The sequence below is a fragment of the Zeus faber genome, assembly GCF_960531495.2.
Source record: "Zeus faber genome assembly, chromosome: 7".
NCBI lineage: Eukaryota > Metazoa > Chordata > Actinopteri > Zeiformes > Zeidae > Zeus > Zeus faber.
Window position 1 is genome coordinate 30,175,000 of NC_137203.1, and position 16,781 is coordinate 30,191,780.

The following is a 16,781-nucleotide window of genomic DNA, read 5'->3' on the forward strand; positions in this document are numbered from 1 at the left end:
AATTGCTTTTAAATAGACTGGATTTAAATGGAAACAAATGACAAAAATAATGCAAAAGATGCCCAAAGAAATCAGATATCATCAAATACATCAGTCTCACAAAAATATAAAAAAGTGTGTGTGTGTGTGTGTGTGTGTGTGTGTGCGTGTGCGTGTGCGTGTGTGTGTGTGTGTGTGCTATTTGAAGCGCACTGCGTCTACGGTGCAAAAGCCTCCTTGAGGAGCCGAGGATTTCAAGGGCACGGATGAAAGGTATTTAAAAAGAGCATTTCTAATACTAATGCAGCAGCATTTAGCACTCAGCGTTGACAGCCACCAGATTAAATTTGCTCCGTTGCCAGGGCTGGGGCCGGGGATGAGGTGGGGGTGGGCGGTACTTGTAGGGTGGAGATGGGACTCACTTGTTTTGGTGCTTTGAGCCCTGCAGATGTGCGTGGTACTGTGCCACCGAGTTCAGCGTGACGCTGCAGACGTCACAGGTGTAGCTGCGTTTCAGGCCTGGGAAAAGGAGACGACACAAACAAACTTTAAAAAAGAACTGGTGAATGGCATCCATCATCTGAAACAGTTTGGAATGGGTAGTTTGAGTTCTGCTCCACTGTCTGCCTGCTGAAACCCCAGTCAAATTAATAAAGATCATGAGCAATGAGGAAAGCAAAGGGGAAACAATATGGAACTGAAGCATACATTAACAAGTGGACCAAGCAGGCAACCATACACAGAGGCTCTTGGGACCAGAACTACTGTAGGGTTCAAAATGAAGTGACTGACATTCAACCAAAATGACAGAGGTTGATAGGAAAATGAAATAAAAATCCAAGGTTGATCAAATTTCATCAAGAAATTCATCAAGAATCCATTTCCACACGCATTTGGGGCGTCAGGTTTCAATTGATGCCACCCTAGACCGCCTCGGCCCGATATGGGACACCTGGTAGAGAGCTGCGGAAAGAATTGGTTAGAGCCAAACAGAGTGTGAACCGTCATGCATTTCCAATGCCAGGGAAATACGATCTGGGACTGAATATGAAAATTGGCGGATGACTAACGGCACACCTGAGCTCCAGCCGTCCCAATGATATGTGACCTGAATTCATTTCACGGCGAGACGTCTGGCCGCCACCCTGCAGTCTGCATTTTATTCACAGGTACAGACGCTGGATCAACTTTGGGTCCACTATTGGAAATGTGACCTAAAAGTGGCTGTTTCAGGTGGGCGAGCATCAGAATGGCATCACCTGGGGCTCGAGTTCAGCAATAGCCGTGCCACATTGAACAGGTTAACAAAGTGTTTTAAGATAAAAATAAGATAAAGATACTTTATTAATCCCCAAAGGGAAATTCCAGTGTTGCAGCAACAGTTACATACATGACAAAACACACATAATGTACAAAAACACATTTCCAAACCATTTCAAAATTCCTACTCCTAGCAATACGGCATTGAAAATACAAAACCATATCCTGGGAACATTACCTTACGACGTCAATCCTTATCACACTGACAAGGCTCAGGAAGGAGCAGTTGCAGTGGGAACCTTCCAAAACAAGGAATCAGCCAAGCTGAAGTCAAAGGTAATTGGCCCATACAGTTAAGTCTAGAATTTTTCTACATTGTATCGATGAAACAAGAAAGTAATGGGGTCAAGAAATGCCATGAATGTCTAGCAGAGCCCATGTCCTGTTGTATCTGAGAATAAGCACCCCATTTATTCGCTGTCATGTTTTACAAATGACACTGTGGCAATGATAAAACGTCCCCCTAAATTGCCTTCTCTCTTGCAATCGAGTTAGGTCGTCCATGGATATTCCCAGGAGAGTGAAATTGCAACACAAAATAATGTCTCTCTGAATCAGACAAATGAAATGTCCTTCTTGGATTTTGTCAGTGTTTTTTGTCATTTTCTCTCAGTGCACCATCACGCTGACTTGCTGTAACTTACCAGAGTAACTGTCAAACCTTCCCACTCCAAGAGTTCAAGAGCCAGGCTACGCCCCGTCCAGAGGATCATTATATTCCACGGATCTGGATCTGGGAAGAATATGCGCCTGTTGTTGTATCCGGTATATCCGACTCTATCACTTCCTACTGGGAAGGTGGAGGATGATAAAATCTAAACGAAACTGTTTTCTGCTCAGAATCTATTTCACGGTTGTTTTCTCCAACATTTTGTAAAGGGAGTAACATGCCTGAGAGAGAACGCTTAGGTGCGTGGTTGGCCCATCTGTTGATGCGTTGCTCCATTACCACTCTGTCAGACAGCCACTGCCAAGACTGAGATTTAAATTTTTCTACAGAGCCTCCCTGGACACACTCACCAGCTGGCATTCAAGATCCACAGCGTAAAGTTGCGGCAGTAAGAGGGTGGGGGTGCGAGGGTTTCACTTTTTTAAAAGAGGTGAAAGATTGTTCAACATCCATCACTGGCCCTGAAACCTGCAGTGGGATTGCACCCACCCCTAGCACAACCCACCCCCCCAAACACACACATACACGCAAATATATATATATATATATATATATACACACATATATACATATACATACATATATACATATACAGGTACTCCTCACTTAACGACCGAGTTCCATTCCAAGGACCAGGTCCTTAAGTGAATTGGTCGATAATCGAGGACCGTGTTATTAAGGGGGCGTGGCGATGGCGACTAGTGAATACTGACAGACTGCGGGAATGAGGCTGAGAACGGTGATGAAATGAGATGTATACAGTGTATATAGTGTATATAGTATATAGAGTATATATAGTGTATATAGTATATATAGTATAAATAGTGTATATAGTGTATATAGTATATATAGTGTATATAGTATATATAGTGTATTTTGTATATATTGTGTATAATCGTATATATAGTGTATATAGTGTATATATTTTATATCGTGTATTTTGTATATATAGTGTATATAGTGTATATAGTATACAGTATATAGTGTATTTTGTATATATAGTGTATATAGTGTATATAGTGTATTTTTTATATATAGTGTATATAGTATGTATAGTGTATATAGTATATAAAGGGTGATGTGCGATGCTTGACGTTGAGACGCCGTGCACGTAGCGCGCATGCCGCGGTATCGTACGCAATGTACAATATATATATATACAATACAATACAATATATATATATATATTTATATATATATATATATACAGTACCACCACCACCATCACCATTACTCCCTGCATTGCGAGGCTCGGAAAGAACCATATATTTCCATTAAGCTAAGATTGTCTCTCAACTAAGAGACACTCTGCCAGGGGTTCAGGGGTGAATGTGCGTAGGGAAAACTGCCATCCTTGAAAAATGGAAAGGGAGAAATAAAGGAAGCAATAAAGGAGGAAATTAAATCAACGGACTGAAGTCCTACCTTCTGTCTGTTTGATCTCACATCGATGGAATCGTTTGAGAGAAAATTTCTCATTGACATTTCTCCCGCCCAAAAGGTAAAGATTGTTTTAGTGCTGGAAGCGCACTGGGCCTGACGGTAGCGTTTATATTTGAAAGCAACTTCTGGGAGATCCTTACAAATAGAAAAATAATATCACGCATAGTGTTTCCCCTGGAAAGGCTTCTGCTGGTACTGACGGTAGGGGTGGTGTAGGAACATCAGAGGGTGCCGGTGTCACAGTTAAAATAATGAGGACATTGTAGCCTTGCCCGGATAATTACACCGTTTACTTCTTTCTCACAACTCAATGCAAAGCACGTTGTATTTATTTGTGTAACGATTTGTTTTCTGGCAGCACAGAATTGTGCAAAATAGGTTGAGCCATGACATGACAAATATTGTCTCTCCTCCATTTTCCACTATTCAGGGACGATTCTAGGACAATTCTGCAAAGGTTCTGCAACCTTTTTCCTACCAGCTTCACCTACTCTAGTCTCTTCTGAGTCTAACCCTTAACATTTACAAAGCATGCATCCGGTTTGGCGTCACTTTTGGAATCGTGTGCTTCAATCATTAGCAATCTGCAGGGAAAATACGCCTAAATAGTGAGAATACTGTGCACGTGAATACTGTGAATATATTCCACGTAGCCACCTGTCATGGAGCCATGTACCAGCATGGCATCTGGTTCCTGAAATTGCAATCCTACACGGATGTTGGTTGTTCTCATTTGAAGGGGGTGGTTGTATGTTGGGGATAGCGGGCGGTTGAGGGTTAGGGATCTTCGTCTCCTTTTTGGTGAAACCAGCCGGGATGAGGTTTGGCGTGCGACTGAGCGAGGACATGGGCTGTTTACAAGTTTACAAGCGGGGGAGGGGGGAGGGAGGCTGGGTGGTAGCGGTGCAGGTCCGCAGGTTCATGCTAAATTAACTAGGAGCCATCTGCCTTGCTCAGATGTCGCTCGCCTAAGCTCAATCCCTCCAAACCATGACCGTGAAGTGAAAGCAGCCGGGCCTGAAATAAAAAACTAAAAGGAAAGAGCATATGCTGCCGCCACAAGATCCTCGCAGGGCGTCTGCCGTCGCCCGGGCTGAGCGCTGAAAGGACTTTCTGATGGTGAACATTGGGGGGGGGGGGGGTTAAAATAGGTAGTGACAAATGCAAAAGGGAAGGGGGCGAGTGGAGGAGAGAGCCCCCTCTCCCTCCCCGCTAACTCCCCCCACTTACTTCTCTTTAAGCGGAGCTCTTGATTTGCCCCTTTGTGACGTACAAGTATCTGAGCCTGGTATTAAGACAGTAAAAGGGTTGCGGGGGGGTGAGGGGTGGAGTGGAGTGGAAGGGGAGTTGAAGAGATGACACACTAGAAATGCCTTGTGAATAGCGACTGCAGGGCCGGCCCCATCAGGGACGGAACAGGATAAGGGAAAAGTGGGGAAAGAGAGAGAGAGAGAGAGAGAGCAGAGGGAGAGAGGGAGGATGTGCCAAAATTACATCTCGCCGACAAGCTCGTCCAATTAACGACCATGATGGAGTCTAGAAAAACAATATGTCTGTTGGGCAGATGGACGAGTGTGTATATTGCCTAAATTTACCGTCTTGGAGTCAAGCTGCGATCACTTGCAAAATCATGCATCATTACATCTTTCTTCTTGGCAGCTGCAAGTCACAAAGAGATTCGCACTGGTCGGGATGATGAGGGGGAGAGAGACAGAGAGAGAGGTGAACTCCTGACCTTATACCAGGCTCAGTAGCTTCCTACTTTTTGGTGGGGTGTTTTCCCCGGTTGGATATTATTAAGCGAGGTGGCCGAAAATAAATCTCCGAAACTTTGTTCTACTTGCATTAAAAGCTTGTCCCTCTGAAGCTAATTCATTTTCATTAGATAACACTAACTATTTTTTGCCTCTAAATTAAGCATCAGGGTAGGAAATTCTAAAAGTTACCTGCGCTGCATTTTTTTGGGGTGAAAAGTTTTAATGTTCTCACGCCCCTGTAATTCTTTCGTACTCCATTAGGGGAGCACGACCGACAGTTTCAGTACCACTGTTACACTATTATCATGTTTGTTGTAGAGACATAACTTATTCAACTCAACTGATAAGATTTACAAAAGTCCTCTGCTAAATGTCAAAATTCTGGGCAGAGTGTGGCAGTGGTTAGTTGCGACTGACACACTTTGATCCAAAGACTCCACGGAAGATTTAAACCTTTTGTTGGATGGTTTTCCTTATAAAGTGATTTATCATATGGCAAGTGTGTCATCCAATTACCAGATAAATGTTTTCTAAAATGTTGAATAAATGTTTTTTGGGGAAAAATGCCTGAGCAGTTGGAACTGACTGCCACTCTATCTTCAAAAAGAGACTGAAAATTTCTTCTAATCTTTCCATTATCTTTCTGACTACGAAGCCACACCGTTTCAGAACTTCGAAAACATCCACCTTATCGGAATTATGCCCGTTTAAACTATTTGTAGTAAATTTATTCTTCTTGTCATTCGGGTTGCTGCTAAATATTACCCTAATGGATGAAAACTCTGTGTCATCAAACAAGGGGAAGCCTTGTTCTCACCTATCTCTGCTTACTCCGCTCTGCACTTTTAATACACATTGTAAGTAGAAAATTATCAAATATACACAAGTTAAGTTCACTTATATAAAGGTGTATCTATGAGCATGACCTAAGTCCCATTGTTTCAGACCTCCATATACTGGATTGTATATACTCTATATACTGTATGTAGGAGTTCCGCCTGCCACACGCCACCAAGTGGCCTTTTAGGATCCTCCGGCACAGAGACACATGCGACGATGGGTTTAGACATCAGTTTATTGTAGAGAGAAGGCTAGGTGGAATACGCCAGGAGCAGATCAAACATGTCATGACACGGCTCCTATCCTGAGTGTGTGTGAGGATGGGGGTTTTAACCTGTTGCTTGTTAGCCCAACAAATGAGCAACAGGTATGCAGCCACCCTGACCCAATCACCTAGATCCCGGTCAGGTGTGGCTGCTAAAACCATCCCATCCCCACGTCACAATATATATATCTAATATATATATATATATATATATATATATATATATATATATATATATATACACACACACACACACACACACACACACACACACACACACAAACACACACACACACACACCCACACACACAGGACTATACAGAAAATGGTAATATCCTGAGAAAGCCACAGCTTTTATCCCCCCAGGGTACTTTTTACAGCACAAAACAAAGGTAAAGGGGGTTAAATTATTGCTATTTGTTTTTATGCCCCCCACCCTCCCCTAAGGCACTATACAGCTCATAGGCCGTTCATCACGGCATAATTATTCCAGACCCCTGCTGCATATAGTGTAGAAGGGGGTGGATATTAAACATTTAAACATATCCTTTAAAGAAAAGAGTTTCTGCATAAGCTTTATCTGTGGAGAGTACATTATGTTCGGGGCTCATCCCCTTGGCCCCCTAATCCCCCCCCACCCCCAGGGGACTACAAAGTAAGTCTAGCGGGGGCTCATGTGGGGTGTAAATGGCACAGGCTCAAATGGAGCAGACGCTGGAATATTTTCTTTTATAAAAAAATTTAAAAATGCAGAAAAAAGACAATAAGCAAAACTGACTTTTTTTTTCGTGTTCACCGCGAGGAGGGCTACGCCCTCTGCGACACGCTGCATTTCACACAGCCCTGGACACCACCAACATTAATTTCCTTCATAACAAACTTCTCCTGCAAAGTGTGTGCACAACAATGTGCAGGACCACTCGTCAACAACCCCACCTTCTATATAGGAGATGATGAATATTTCATCGAGTTGCTATCTTCAGGCTGCATTTCTTTTAGCTCAATGTACAAATCGAAAAGAGCACAAAGTCGAGTCTGCAGGTTGTTAGGTTTTTGTCTGTCTGGGGTTTGAGGCTGCCGAACCAGAACCTTCAGGGGGGGAAAAATGGTTAAAAAGGTCCCTGCTCTTCGGTAAGTGGTTGAGGTTAGAGTTGGGTTTTACGAGGTTAAGGTTAGTAGCGTTAGTGTTAGTATTTTGATACTTTGATAGTTGTTTGATACTGTGACAAATGTACTAATGGTAGACACAATTAGGGATTGTGAGTAAAGTTAGGGAACAGGATAAAGTGTAGATATATACATAGATGGGTAGATGGATAGATAGATAGAGTACATACAGCATGTGTTATTTGTAATCTCATTCTAATTTGTATTTCTTTCTTGACTGCACTGTTTTTTTTTCCTGCTGTAAAGCCTGAATTTCGTTCCAGGAAATAATAAAGTGTTCTTATCTTAAAGTAGGCAGGATACTTCAAACGAAAGAAGAATTGAATGACATGCATCCTTTTGTCTTTTGCCTTTTAAAGTTTGTTTGTTTGCGAACAAACTTGTTTAAGGCTGGGTGTTGGGTTAGGGTCCGGGCAATGCACCTTTCATTACCACGGCAAATTCCTTGTATGTGAAAATCTACTTAAAATAAACAGATTCTGATTTTGATATACGTTCCTATGCCACCTAGTTTTAAAAGCAACCTTTTTAACAAATTGTAAATGACGTGACAGGTCCACTGTTAACGGCTCAAACCTCAAGTTTTATTGTCTGAATTACACTGAAGAAATTAATCTACTTTCTTTGCTTAAGGCAAGGCACCAAAAATTACTCTTCTCTTTGTGTGTGCCCGTGTAGATTAGGTTAAAGGATAGAAAAGGAATGATAATGAGGGACAAGAACAAACGGAAGATCTGCAGAGAAATGCAGTGGCGGGAGAAGTGTAAAGCGGCGCCATCTCTAGAGCTGGCAGCCCAGCTTCATGGTGCGGCCGCTTTTGGCCCCGTTCTCCTTTCCCCGTGGGCTTGCCACGTGGAGATTTGCCCCTTAGGGTGACCCCCCCTCCCACATTTCTAATTGATAATCGCCGGGGAGAAGCGCTCATTAAGCCAAGCGCCGAATGCCGCGGCTAGCGCAATGACATTTTCACCCTCAATGTCATAATGATCAGGTTGACATTGGCAAATCGGAGTGCGAATGTGAATATCTTCATGATGAGCATTGTGAATATCCTCATGATGCCGCAGCTCAGAGATGGAGACGGCTTTGAGTTTATGGATGAACTATCAGGCAGAAAGGCAGCTCCCTCATTTAAATAAACTCTTCGAGCAATTCACTTTGGACTATGGAAATATGATAATATCCACTTAAAACCAAAGCCTGTGTGAGGAGATAAGGGATTGACAATGCAGGTGAGCACAACAGGAGTGGCCGTGCACATATAAAAAAATCCTAATCACTGACTGAGCAGGCTAAAAACAGCTTCATCAGACTTCAGACTTCAAAGCGGCCAGAGCCCACCTATCATCGCTAAAGGAACCAATCCCGCCCGGAGACACAGGTCCGTGTCCAATCATCTGTGGTCATGCCCCGGTGCACTTCTGGGCTCCCCCTGCTACCCTGGCATGTGGCCATTTCGTGGGCCAGAATAATATTCTTTAATTGTTATTGACATATTGTGGCAAGGAGTCAATAAGGCAGAATGGTCTCCCCTTCGCTTCCGTCTGCTCTGAAATTAACAGCTTGTGATGTCCTCGGATGTTCGGGCTGGTGAGGTGTTCATGGTAGTTAATAGGCACTTCAAATGTCAAACTCAGAGGGCTTGAGTGGACGTCTATCACAAGGACTTACAAATACGAAACGTTGTGCTTATCCGTTGACCACAGAATATAGAAATTTAAAAACAAACAAACTATTTTGAAAGGACAGACGGACTATTATATCAACCAAACTTTACCACCTTTGAGTGTTGGGTCTTTAGCTGGAGTTATTACATCTATTACTTGAAATTCTACATATACAGTAGGAGCCACTTGAAGCCGGTTGACAGCCGAATTGCAACCAGCTTCCAGCCAGTTTCCAGCAAACTACAAGGCGGCTCCCAATCGGCTGCAAAACCGGCCGGAATTACCCTTCCCTCTCATATGTCCAGACAGGGTGTGTTTAATTTAAACGGTAAATTTCATTCAATCCCATTCATTCAATCGCAGTGGGTCACCATGAGATGGCGCTAACTTCACAGAAACACAATCCCATTTCAGAGAGAGATTTCAGACTTTCGCCCCGAACCGTAACCCATTACCTGAGATATTGTCCTTTGTCCTTTCATTTCAAAATGGAAGCTGTTTTTAATTTATGTTTTTTAAATTAAAAAGTGCAATAGCTTTGTAATGAGAGCACTAGAACTAGGTCCATGTAATTATAGTTTCAAGTTTATTGTCAAATACCTGATAACAATGCAAGCATCAGCAGTAATAGGATTCTTAGTCTCAAAGCCAACTCATCTTGACATAGTAGTGATTGAAATAAAACAGTATTTAAAAAAAATCATTTAAAGAGTATTTAAACAGTTTTTAAAGACAAATTTAAACATAAATTTAAAATGGAAAGGTGTAGTGTAGTATAAGTACACATTACATTGGGAGAAGGATGCTGAGTATGGAGCTGCCAGGCAAGAGGAAAAGAGGAAGGCCAAAGAGAAGGTTTATGGATGTGGTGAGGGAGGACATGCAGGCGGTTGGTGTAAGGGAGGAAGATGCGCAGAACAGAAGTTATTGGAGGCAGAAGATCCGCTGTGGCAACCCCTAACGGGAGCAGCCTTAGAAAAAGAAGAGTGTAGTATAAGTCATATATTTATTCTATTAGATGTACGGAATGAGCAGTGGACGGAAGTTTAGACAGTGTGTGGGAGTTTTTTTAAATATATATTTTGAGGACTTCCAGTTCTTCTCCTAAACACCTATCCCTCCATATAGGTGTAGGAAGAATCGGAATTGGATTTTTTTGGATGATTCTGACAACTTTTGTAAATACAAACTGATTAACTGACACAAGAACGTTTTTTTTACATGGCTCTTCTCCTTGGTTATACAGATGCATTTTTGGCAATTTTTGACTATTTCACATTTTGTTGATTTATTTTCAGTGTTCCTCAATAGAAATAGGGAAAACATTCGTAAACTTTGTCTCTGTTGTCATTTTTGATCACTATCCCATGGTATGAAGCTAGGGGTTTGGAACCTGGCTCATCATTCTAAACACTTAGGCAACCTTAGGGTTCTGGTTCATGTACCTTTACCTGACAGTTTTTTCTGTCATTTCACATATTCACTGATTCAATGGATTTGTACATGTAGGGGAAGAAAGGGGGATTGTTAGCTTAACCAGCACAACTGACCAAAACCTAAATCCTGAAAAGGCTTTCAGGTTCACGCTTCTCTTGAATGAGATTCTTTGACTTTGGATAAAGACAACTTTCCCATTTAAATATTTACAGTAGGAGTCAAACATAGTACATGGGAGTGATACCAAGATGTCGCTACCAGCAGAACCATGCTATATATTCTTGCCAATGCTATACCATGCAGCATGCATGGGGCAGCATCAGAGGCGTTTCCACTGTCCATTACCTTTCATCTCGCCCATGTCCAAGGTCTTGCCCAGCTGCTCCAGCAGGTCTGCCCTGGAGGCGTTCTTCTTGTGCTTCTTGCCATCGTAGTGCTGCTGGGCCATGCTGGGGTTGTTGAACCAGGCGTTGCATAGCTGGCAGTAGCGGTCCGAGTCACGGCGTTGTCGCGGGTAGGTCACTGGGGTCGTTTCAAGGGAGCTCTTCACAGGACTCGGGGGCACATCTGAAAAGAAACAAAAAACAGTGCAAAATTGATGCCTTTATTTCCCTCCTGTCAAAATAAAAAATATATAAAAATGGACACAATGCCAATTTTGGCACTTGTGTCTTTAAAGGTGTGTTTCACACATGGAAAAGCTTGCAACCGGGGCGCAGATCTACCTATAAGACTAAAGTTTAGCTCGTAGAAAAATGAGCAAGAGAGAAACCGAGAGAGAACAAAGTAAGGGCTTTAATGAGCACCAATCAGCAGCAATGTATCAGTTGTCCCCGCAATGCAAGCGCAGCCCTCTGAATTGCAAGCTGTTATCTCCATTAAATGCCTGAAGAGGAAAACCTAAATTCTACTTGGCAAACTGAATAAAGAGCCTGCTCTTCTTGCGGCTGCCCACTTGTGCCTTCATGCATGGATGCCGCCATTAAGCCCCTGAACAAACATGCCGTTGAACTGCGTTCCCCACCCCTACCCCCGCCCCTACACAAAACCGCACTATCGAGTTAATCAGCTTTAGCACCCGAGCGCTTGGCCCACCCCAAGTCAACATTTACTAATGTCCCGTTTCGTGCCATCGAGCCAAATCGCGTTGCACATTTCTCTGCGGCGGCTCCAGCGGACAGCAGGGCCGGGGGAACGGACGAGGTACAGAAACGGAATTGTCAGCGTTTCCTCATTTGACTGAGGGCAGGGCGTAATTGCAGTTGATTGCCAAATGAGTCAGAGCGCGAGAAAAGCACAGGGATGTTCAGGGGTCTTTGTTAACAAAGCAAGTCTTCTTCAGCGTCTGCAAATATCCAACTAGGGGAACGTTGTACTTTCCCCTCACAGTATCCGATTCAGTGGAATATTCTCGATGGATTGGCTGTTTTTGGGCACCCCTATAGTCTACACCCCATGTAGTTACATAGCCTGATAATACTTCATCCCCCTAGCCATGGGACAAAGATGATGTGGTCCATAAGTTCAAAATAAATTAAAAATTCTTCCTAAAAATAAACATGTAAATTAAAAAAATTAAAACAGATAAATCAATTTAAAAAAATACAAGTTTTCTAGTTCTGACGGACAACTCTTAGATCTAATTTTAAATTATCTTTATTTATTTTTCATAGTTTCTATTTGGGCGTCGAGGCTCAACTGCTCATCATTCCCAGTGAGATGTACAGAAAACATAGGCATGGGTAGTGAGTGGAGGGAGTGCAGCAACACAGCAAGCAAAGTGGGCGGCAAAGCCGGTTGGGCAGGAGGGATTGGCTGTTTACTGAATTACTATTTTGAAACCACTGATTTGTGGGGAAAAATACAGCAAGGGCATGCAAAGGCGAAGGCAAATAAAATAACAAAGGTATTAAGATTTAAAAAAATTATAATAATAAATTGGATTTATTGGCTTTTCTAGGTACCCAATTAAAAAGATGGGATGCTGGGACACACTATGGGATGCTTTCAAGGAATTGTACATTAATATTGATCCAGATACCGAACACAACACACCAACACAACAAACACCACAAAAGTTTCTTACATTTCCTTTTTATATATACACATGTTTTATGTGAAAACTTGTTTTCTTCACATGAAATTTCAAATCCGGATGCATCAGCATCGTCTATATTCAGCGGAGAATTTGACAAGCCTGCAGGTCACGCTGATGGGATAGCTACTGCTCCCTGGGAGATGATCTCCAGTTTGTTCTGTCGACTACGCGAATAAATTATTCAAAAAGCCCACCTCCCTGACATTGTTAGTCGCCGCCATGGCATTTACAGTGGTCGCCAAAAAACAAAACCCCCCTGCCCCTCACGCCTGCGTCACACAATCTTTGTCACCAGACATTTGGGACCCGTCTAAAGTTCAACCAATAAAAAATGGCCAATGAGGACCCTTGTTATTTCATTCTTGACCTTGTCAATTAATAAGCCCTACTACCAAGCTCCATTAAGACCTCAAACTGAAATAAATGCAGTGTTTCCCATTTCCCACTTTCAAATCAGGAACTACGAGCGGTACAGGTACCCTTGGCTCACAGCCTACGAGGAACACTGCAAATTGTATTGCTGGGAATGTCTGTTATTTGCAACGGATGGACATGGTGTTTGGAGCCACATGGGGTTTGCAAACTTGACTTGTCTAACCAAGGCAGCGACGAGACACCAAAGCACGGCCGGACACTTACACGCGACGGTGCTTTTGAAAACGTTCGGGGAAACCCGAGTGGACCAGCAGCTTAACCAACAAGTGCGCCGGGAAATGGAACTCCATAACGAAAAGGTGAAGAAAAATTTCATTTCGGGGACATGACGAATCCACAAATAGAGGCAACTATTTGGAGCGTCTTTCTTTTCTTTCTTTCTCCACTAAACAAAGTGTTTTGTGGGACGTCAGGCAAAATACAAAAGGACCTGATGCATGCTACTGCTGAAGTGATGGGAGAAGAGATCAAAAGGGAGATTAATAAAGCACGTTTGTCGCTGTTATGGTGGACGAGGCGACAGACGTGAGTAATGCAGCGCAGCTCGCACTGGTCCTGTGTTATGTGACGGACACAGGCGTCAAGGAGCGCTTTATAACATTTGAAGATGTTACTAGCAGCAAGCGAGCCCATGACATTGCTGCTCTTATCGTCCGTTTCTTGGAGGAAAATGAATGTCTGAATAAAGTTGTGGCACAGTGTTACGATGGCGCACCTGTCATGTCATCTGGACTAGATGGAGTGCAGGCTAAAGTTAAGGAGAGGGCACTTATGGCCTCATTCATACACTGCCATGCACGTAAACTAAATTTAGTACTGACTCATTTTGTCATCATATCAGGCTAATTTTGATGCTTCTGCTATATATGTATGTGGCGCAGCTCTGACTGCAGTGAAAGGAAACCTGTTGAATTGTGTTAATTAGGTTTCTTGCTTCAATAATAATAATTCATTCTTGCTATATAAAATACTTGTCTGTGATGCAACGTTCTATTCTACTGCGTGAATCTACATGTAGTCTTTCCATTTTCACCAAAGTGCACCAGATTGATGCATTAAAATCATCAAAAGAAATATGCCCTGAAACCCCCGAGAGGGTTCGGGATCCATCCGCCAGTCTTTGAAAATTCTATTGGAAACACTGAAATGCCATTCCAACCATTTTCATTCATTGAATCGAGGACAGTTCTTACTTTGGATTGCTTTTGATCAATTAAAAGATGGTGTGGAAAAGCTAAGGGAGTCGAGAAACGGGGAGGATAAGATTGGAATCAGACGCAGGCGCTTCTTAAAAAAGGTTCCCAAAGTAGAATCGCTCATCGTCTTAATATCTCTACAGCTTTCCAAAGAATGGGGAAAAAAAAGGTTATGTGTGTTGGCCTTTCCAATTCTTTCGCCTGTGCGAACCGATGGAAGGGGCAAGCCGCCAGGTAAATGCCAATTCTAGCTCATTGATAATCCAGCAGGGGGCCAAAACAATGGGGCCATTTGCGGCCATTTAAAGCATCATAAGGGTTCTTTGGCTGTTAAGCATACCTCTGTGAGGGGATTTAGAGTTCAGTGTAGTTCCAGGAGGCGGGTTACCAGATAAGGAACAATTCCACAATTATTAAAATTACTTTAAAACACTTAGACAAAACAGCGGAGTGTAGGAAGGAACGCACCCGGTTCAAAGTAAACTGAGAGGGTTGGGATCTGGGGTGGCGGGGATGAGGCTTGTTTCCAGTAAAGCTTTTGAATTTCTTTGGTGTTCTTGTCAGGGAGAGGCACATTTGAAAAAAGTCATCAGTGCGGGAGGCGTATGAATCACGGGGCCCCTGACAGACGTCTCCATTTGTCATCGTCACGACATGGGGGGGGTTCATAATTGCCGCTTTGTATCGGGTTAGTCAGCGCGCGCACACACACACACACACACACACACACACACACACACACACACACACACACACACACACACACACACACACACACACACACACACACACACACACACACACACACACACACACACACACACACACACACACACACAGCACGCCTGTTTATGGTGCTGATAAGTGCAATCTCAGTCCTATCCTATTCTTACTCTTCCTATTCTTCTTCTTCTTCTGTGTAAAACGTATTCAGTTCATTTCAGTGCACTTGAGTCTCTCTTTTCACTTTTCAAAGCGAACTCGATCCGTCGAATAAAGGATGAATAAAGGCTTAAAATAAATGAGGAAAGAAAACTAAAACGAGGCCCGCGTTTCCTTTTCCTTCATCTTCGCTGTGTAAATAACTGCAGTATACGTTCTTGCGTATGTCAAGACTTCTGCTGCGTTCCATTCCCCGGCCCTTTTACGTTCAGCTCCCGAGCACACTGTTTCATGGGCGGTGAAGACACCGAGCGAGAGAGGAGAGGGTAGGGGTGAGTTATTTTGTGTCAGCCTGCGTTATAAATCACGTTCTGCATTTGGGAGGAAAGCGATCAAAATATGTGGGCGCGAGCAGTTATCTCTTCCTACAAATGCTTTGCTTTTAAGAACTTTCTGTAACACGACCACGCCCCCACGCCCCCCACGCCCCCCACGCCCCCCCCGCCACCAAATAATAAATGCTTTCCTCACATTTTCATTTCTCTCTCTGAGGAGAGATCACCACATAGTACGCAGGACAGGGGAAAGCAAACAAAGTGGAGAGAGAGAGGTGACTCTATCTGGAGATATACTGTATAACCATGTGCGAGGATTTGAAGCTCCACCATGCTTCACCCGCCCCACAGAAATTCTAGAGTGGAAAATTACATTAGACATTGACATTATACTGTATATGACATTATACTTTAGTTTTTACTTGGTTTTCTTGAAAAATTACAAACGTTGTTGCAACGTTAGACTCGTCAGACTTCCTTAATTCAGTTCCTTTGGGCAGGTGAGAATGATGCCCTTTGAGCCGAGGTTAAGCCGCACGGAAAATGGGGTTTGCAGTCCGCTGGCAGTGTCAGTGCAGTGTGGACCAAAGACAATGTGTGATATTGAAGTCGACTGATTCTTAGAATCAGTCTCCTCTGAATGTCTCCTCAAAATTTGGGCAAAACACAGAGTCGACAGATACTTGAGTCTCTTAATTTTTGCAAAATCTTTGGAATACTTCAGCATGATCATGTGTTTTTAATATCAATATACAGTACAGGTAAAACATGCTGTTTTCAACATTTGATTAATTTGTATCAAGGCAGTGACACTAAAGGATGAACCTATAAGGTGCACATCATGCTGTAGACTCAAGTGAATTGGGGTTTAAAGTAGCTCCTTTAACATGGGTCACATGAACGGACACTTGCAATAACCTTACACATCCACTATAGACGCTGCAGGGGCCCCCTTTTCCTCGAGGCAGTCAATCGTAAGAAATAAACTCTTGAATTAGACCAATATTTACTTTAACTGTGGCTTTAAATGACTTAGAGCACATCTAGAACTGTTTTCACGGACCGCTCCAAGCTAGTCTATTGGTCCAGTGAATTATATCGCGTTTTAAAAGTAGTAGATTAGTAAAGCCTAGGAGCAATGTCATGGTGTTTTGGGGCATGTGGGGGTCCTCCTGGTCTAGTTGGGGCTCTGTGGTTGGTTGGGTGCCTGGCGGCTGTGGGAACGTCTGTGGCGCTTAGTCCTTTGGTATTTGCGGGGGCTGGGTGGTGGCGCCTACTCTTTTTCCTGTG

At 43.1% G+C, this 16,781-nt stretch overlaps 1 protein-coding gene across 1 annotated transcript in view; it reads right to left on the bottom strand.

Annotated features, from left to right (window-relative positions):
* Positions 1-397: 397 nt before the first annotated feature.
* LOC307232374 (zinc finger matrin-type protein 4-like) overlaps positions 398-16,781 on the bottom strand; it is a gene marked incomplete at both ends in the record, with an annotated part of 89,399 nt that continues 73,015 nt past the window's right edge. The window contains 2 exons of the mRNA XM_080003364.1: positions 398-498; positions 10,891-11,112. Of these exons, the coding sequence (XP_079859490.1) occupies positions 398-498; positions 10,891-11,112 (323 nt within the window). The remainder of the gene's footprint in view (positions 499-10,890; positions 11,113-16,781) is intronic.